The sequence below is a fragment of the Sphaeroforma arctica genome (genome assembly GCF_001186125.1).
Source record: "Sphaeroforma arctica JP610 unplaced genomic scaffold supercont1.122, whole genome shotgun sequence".
Classification (NCBI taxonomy): domain Eukaryota; class Ichthyosporea; order Ichthyophonida; genus Sphaeroforma; species Sphaeroforma arctica.
In genome coordinates, this window is record NW_014040436.1 from 30,654 (window position 1) to 37,001 (window position 6,348).

The following is a 6,348-nucleotide window of genomic DNA, read 5'->3' on the forward strand; positions in this document are numbered from 1 at the left end:
CATACACACACACACATATATATATATATACATTTATATATATATATATATAAGTATATGTATATATATATATATATATATATGTATTTGTATTTGTATACAAATACGCAGTATACACACATCTATAGATGGGTGTACACCACCTGACTATCTCTCGATCAACTTGGAGAGCTTTAGATATCACATAGCTATACTCGTTGTGTTCTTACAAGTTGATAAAAAACCCCTAAACTCTAGACCCTACACCCTGAAACCCCAAACCCTAAACGTGCACTATCCCATACAATCTCTCATTCTACTAGCGTGCTCACTCACACAGGTATTTGGTGGCGGCGCAGCGGTGACGGGGTTTGCGATGTGCGCGTTTGTGTTCCTGCAGGTTGATAACAAGCCCGTCCGATTCACCATGCAACAGAAGGAGGTGTCTGCGGGTATGCCCTTAGTACTGTTACTGTGGTATGGGTGTGTGGACCAGAACTATCATATGATGTCTATGTGAAAGTGAGCTGTTTACTAAGCGTTAAACGTATGATGTCTATGTGAAAGTGAGCTGTTTACAAAGCGTTAAACACACGGCAAGCAGCTGCGTGGACGAACCGCTAGAGCTGCAGGTGATAAGACCAACCCAGATGGGAGATGGGGTAGGTACGTCATCTCTCAATACAGGTTATAAGTAAGGGTGTAGGTAACCCCAACTCAGATCACTATTAAACATAGACGCAGGAAACGGGGTAGGTACGTCATCTCTCAATACAGGTTATAAGTATGGGTGTAGGTGACCCCAACTCAGATCATTATTGAACATAGACGCGGGAGATGGATAGGTACGTCATCTCTCAATACAGGTTGTAAGTAAAGGTGTAGGTGATCCCAACTCAGATCACGATTAAACATAGACGCAGGAAACGGGATAGGTACGTCGTCTCTCAATATAGGTTATAAGTAAGGGTGTAGGTGACCCCAACTCAGATCACTACTAAACATAGACGCAGGATTATTAATCATAGACGCAGGAAATGGGGTAGGTACGTCATCTCTCAATATAGGTTATAAGTAAGGGTGTAAGTGTACTGTCAAATAGTCAGAGGACGCCCCACTTGGCGTTAATAGGCGGCACAGAAGAATGTAGTTAACAAGCATCAAAACTCATACCATGGTACCTTTGGATTTGGAACTTCGTTGACATAGTGCTATTACCCGAATTAGATATACAAGTATATAGTTAATTATACAATTATATGTATGATTTTATAGACAATTGTTTATACAATTTTTCATACAATAATATATACAATTATATATGCCGTTATATATACAGCCGTGTGCGTACTAGACACCTGAAGCTCCATGAGCCCACAAGTAGATATATGCACTTCCCAGGAATATATTGGGATTGTGCATGTTCTCTCTTATCTATTTAGCACAGCCTAGTCTAAGACTAGCACACACATCAACCAGATCCACTTCCTTACTAAACATACGAAGCACATGGCCAGTGTTCACAAACAGTACACTCTCCGCATACCATAGACACGCCTCACTCACATACACCATGCTTGGCTACAAACAGTACTGTGGGCGCCGGTGCGAATGCTACACCCCGCGTCTGTGCACTTCAGCGAAGTCGTGTTGCCCTACCGCATACTGGCACTACAGAACTGGCTGCCAGAATCAATCAATCACCGGTTGGGCTTGGATACGCTTTGCTTCCCGTCCATTGCGTTGCATGAGGTGGGGTGTGTGGGGGAGAGCTCCATTCATGGATATGTTTATGGGTATAGTACCATTTACATGGATATGCATATCGATGTAGTGCCACTGTTGATTCGTGTGCAATGATCCCGTGCGCATACCCGTGTGTGTGTGTGTGTGTGTGCCTGTATCTATATATATATGTATGTGTGTGTGTATATATATATGAGTGTGTGTGTGTGTCTGCTGCTGCTGCTGAACAGATCAAGCATGTGTGTAGGCATGCACGTATAATTGTTGACCGACCCACATGCATACGTGACTGTATGCAAATACATAATACATATGTACATGCTACTATATCCTTGCGTATACCAGGCCTCCCTCTACTCACTGATCACATACACAACCCGTACTGTTACTGTATCTGCACCTGTACTGGTACTGTGACTGAGACATTATAGTCCTTTGGCAAAGGCCTGGAAACCTCCCATCTCTTCGAACTACCCACATCAATAGAACTAACAATGTCTAGTGTAAGTGTTGAATTTTGATGTACTTGGTGTACCTATTACAGCTGAAAAATGTCGTCGTATGCCACCAGCGGCAACTGGATCCAGGCACTCCAGGCGAGGAGTTTGTTCTGTGGGGTAAGCCGGCTCTCATTGTGTGCTGTCTACTCAATGTGTGGTGTTGTATATAAATATCAAGCATTCCAGTACATTTATCAACGAAGTACAATATACATCCGCCAGTATCATTGTGGCTGCGATAGCTTGTTTGTGTACGATAGGTGTACATATTTATATATCAACGTATGTATATGTATGTATGTATGTATGTATATATATGTATGTATGTATGTGTGTGTGTGGAAAAGTATATGTATGATATATATATATATAATGATATCGATTTTGATATACATCGGTATATATTGATATATATCGGTATATATTGATATTGCTTTTGCTATTGCGATCGATTCAGATTCGATTATGAATTAAATATCCACACTGGCAGCTCAAGATGCTCACAAATCCATCCATTCACACACATACACAGGGATGACACTACGTGCCACATCCGCGTTAGTGCACTTTGTAGACGTGCCTAGATTGGATTGGCCGCCTGCGACAGTTAACAATCGTGTTCTCAACTGGGTCGTACAGATTGTGGCGAGCTGTATGCGATATACTAATCCTGATGTAGTGCGCAGATGGCATGGCTGAACGAAATATTAAAAACTCGAGACAGAAAAAATTTAAATCAAAATAAATTTATATTTTTAAAAACATATTTTTTAAAGAGTGAACGCGTTTAAAATCGAGCGATTCACGTTCATTTCCAAAGGTTGTGGCGTTTCCCAACCGTGACCTCGGGGACCGCACTGACCCTCCATGGTTAAGGAAAGTTAAAATATGCAGACATCGAATCATCTGGCCGCAGCCAGCTAGATAACTGCATAATCTATATAGTCTATAAGTATTACATCAACTGCATCACTAACATAGCCTTGTTCACCTGCATAGCCTTGTGTATCTTATATTGTATACTGTATATTATACATTGTGCTTTTACAAGACAAACGGAGAATGCAAGCCGCCCCTTGAAAGTTCACATGGGCATGCAATCCGTTCGCATAAGCGTTCTCGTAGCTCATTGGTACTGCTATTGAGTCGCCTGTGTCCCAGTAGTATGTACTCTGGACGCAGTAACCGTGAAATGATCACAAACCCCTTTGAATCCAGAACTGTCCAACCTGTCCTGCATTTTAGGGCCTTTTGAATATGGTAGAAGACATAGGAGACATGTGTACACATGTACATCGCTTAAGATGATCCTAAGACAGATCACTCAGAAAGTGCGGAAGATAGATCGCTTAAGATGATCCAAAGATAGATCACTCAGAAAGGCGTAAGATAGATCGTTTAAAATGATACTTTCATAGATCTCTTAGAATGTTCGTAAGATAGATCTCTTAAAATGTTCGTAAGATAGATTACTTAGATGTTCGTAAGGTAGATCACTTAGAATGTTCGTAAGATAGATCACTTCATATGGTCCTAAGATAGATCTCGTAGAATGTTCGTGAGAAAGATCGCTTAGAATGTTCATAAGATTGATCACTTAGAGTTCGTAAGATAGATCGTTTGAAGCGATCCTAATGTAGATCTCTTAGAATGTTCGTTAGAAAGATCGCTTAGAATGTTCGTAAGATAGATCGCTTAAAATTATCGAAAGATAGATCGCTTAGAAAGTTCGTAAGATAGATCGTTTGAAACGATCCTAAGATAGATCGTTTGAAACGATCCTAAAATAGATCTCTTAGAATGTTCGTAAGAAAGATCGCTTAGAATGTTCGTAAGATTGATCACTTAGAATGTTCGTAAGATAGATCACGTAGGATGTTCGTAAGACAGGTCACTTAGAATGTTCATAATATAGGTCACGTAGAATGTTCGTAAGGTACATCGCTCAGAATAAGACAAGCGTTCGTTATGGTATAGTTGTTGGGGTGTTTGCTTCTCTGGCGTATGAGACAACTCCCATCGACAGCTGTGCAATAAATCCAACGCTATGTTATACGTTCTTCTCGAAACTGATTCTCTAGTTTGCAAAACCATGTACACCATAGGCCCCTGGTCTGGATAAAACCTTAAACCCTAAATTCTAAAACCCATAAAAGGTCTTTTTGAAACCCCAAAATAGTATCCAGTGATTGTAGCAGTCTTTTATTATGTACATTTATAAATGTATATGTAGCATACATCAGCGTAGTCGCCCCGCGTTCATTATAAAGTTTACCTGGAGCCCGCAGGCGGTTGGCCCTGACCCGATGCCCCGCCAAAAAGGGCTGGATTTGTCTTCTGTAGCATCATCAGGTCACTAAATGCCTTATCTAATGACGGTTTTCGTATCGCGTCATTCGCATTCGCACTCGCATTCGCATTCGCATTCGCATTCGCATTCGCATTCGGCACCGCACCATTCTGGCCTGTACTATTAAACACCCCTGGACCAGAATTAGACCTATTGTTGGGACCCCCATTGGAGTTGTAAGGCCCCGCCGCCCCCTGTGGCTGCTGTTGCTGCTGCTGTTCTTGATGTTGTTGTCGTTGTTGTTGTTGCCTGTGCATGGGATGTGACGGTGGTAACGCGAGTAGGTTGGGTGGTGTGAAAGGCGCACCCGGCGGCCTCATATTCGGACCGGGTATTCGTGGTGGGGCATTGGTAATCCCTTGCGGGGGTCGGAAATTAGGCCCATTTAAAGCCGGCACGCCCTGCTGGTGTGGAGGCCTGGGCTGTGGCGATCTAAATCCCGACGGCCTTGGTGGTAATTGTTGGTTGTTGTTTGGATTGGGATTGGGAATCGAACTCGGGGGCTGATTAGGATTTGGGTTCGGATTGGGATTGGGTCCCCGTGTCTGCTGCGTGTGTGGGGGTGGATGGGGTGCACGGAAGTTTGGTCCTGCGGGGTGGGGACCTCTATTAGGCCCGGCCATAGGCCCAGGATTCGGGCCAAAATTGCCTTGATTTTGGGGCTGATTTGGATTCTGCACAGCGCCAGGTGGTTGCTGGTGGTGTGGGGGAGGCATTTGCTGCCCTCCCATTGGTGCTTGGTTAAGATTCGGAGCACCCCCATTGGGCGGCGGGAACGAACCCATACTACCATTATTGCCCATGTTGCTATTATTAGCACTGTTGATGATAGGCGACCGCCGGTGTGGTGGTTGGTTGGAGGGAGGGTACTGATGTTGTATGGGTGTGTTCTGGCTCGGAGGTGGCTGTGAGTATACGTTCGGGTTGTTGGGAGGTCCTCCGGGTGGGCCGCCCAGGGGAGGCATATTCATGCTCATATTCATATTCCCCATATTATTGGGGTTCAAGGTATTTGGACCTGGTGCCTGCCCTAGTCCTGAATTTTGTGGACCTGTGCGAGGGTACATCTGGCCCTGGCCCGGCTTTTGATTGGCTATACTCGGATTATTCGGCCCGAAATCGTTATTTGTAGGTGCAACATGCGGAGTATTGGGTCCCATTGCACCCGAGTGTTGCTGCTGAAGGTGCTGTGGGGGTGGCCCGCTTGGATCGTGACTGCTCTGGTAGTACTGGTTGTTGTTGTTATTGACGTTGTTCATCTGTTTGTTTCGGTCGTGGTTGTTACTGTTGCTATGGTTACCGTTTCGGTCGTATCCGGAACTGTCGTTGTTGTTTGAAGCAATGCTACGTCGTGGGTCCGGAGGTTGGCCCTGCGGAACAAGTACGAGGAAAAGTCAGTTATATGCACTCACATGTAGCAGCAAATCATAAATCGAGCATTTGTACGTACGTGTAATGATAAATATCGCTGTATATATAAATATATACTACGGATAGATATATACTAGGGACAGATATAATAGCTGTCTATCACACAAAAACCACACAATACTTCGCAAAACTCAGCAATACTATATAACATCCACATGGCTTCTCAACCATTCAAATATCGAACACACACACACATATATATATACATATCTATACATATATATATATATACATATATATATTATTTATTTATATATATGCATACATATATATATATATATATAATATATATATATACTATATATATATATATATATATATATATATATATATATATATATA

General features: G+C 42.8%; 2 protein-coding genes across 2 annotated transcripts in view; one reads left to right on the top strand and one right to left on the bottom strand.

Annotated features, from left to right (window-relative positions):
• The first annotated feature begins 312 nt into the window (after positions 1-312).
• SARC_02660 (hypothetical protein) lies at positions 313-2,939 on the top strand. The gene is made up of 4 exons (XM_014303563.1): positions 313-431; positions 1,571-1,731; positions 2,270-2,342; positions 2,758-2,939. Exons 1-4 carry the CDS (start codon positions 356-358, stop codon positions 2,922-2,924), a joined length of 477 nt encoding a protein of 158 aa, XP_014159038.1. The 5' UTR covers positions 313-355; the 3' UTR covers positions 2,925-2,939.
• A 1,467-nt stretch (positions 2,940-4,406) lies between these two features.
• SARC_02661 (hypothetical protein) overlaps positions 4,407-6,348 on the bottom strand; it is a gene marked incomplete at its 5' end in the record, with an annotated part of 5,269 nt that continues 3,327 nt past the window's right edge. Inside the window, one exon of the mRNA XM_014303564.1 lies at positions 4,407-5,945. Within this exon, the coding sequence (XP_014159039.1) occupies positions 4,497-5,945 (1,449 nt within the window). The 3' untranslated portion in view covers positions 4,407-4,496. The remainder of the gene's footprint in view (positions 5,946-6,348) is intronic.

What these genes read in the sequence shown, in the direction of transcription:
- SARC_02660 (XM_014303563.1), top strand. Translation starts at nt 356, where the DNA reads ATGTGCGCGTTTGTGTTCCTGCAGGTTGATAACAAGCCCGTCCGATTC. An exon ending in ACAGAAGGAGGTGTCTGCGG is followed by an intron (nt 432 to 1,570) that starts GTATGCCCTTAG and finishes GGCTACAAACAG; the next exon opens with TACTGTGGGCGCCGGTGCGA. An exon ending in CGAGGAGTTTGTTCTGTGGG is followed by an intron (nt 2,343 to 2,757) that starts GTAAGCCGGCTC and finishes ACACATACACAG; the next exon opens with GGATGACACTACGTGCCACA.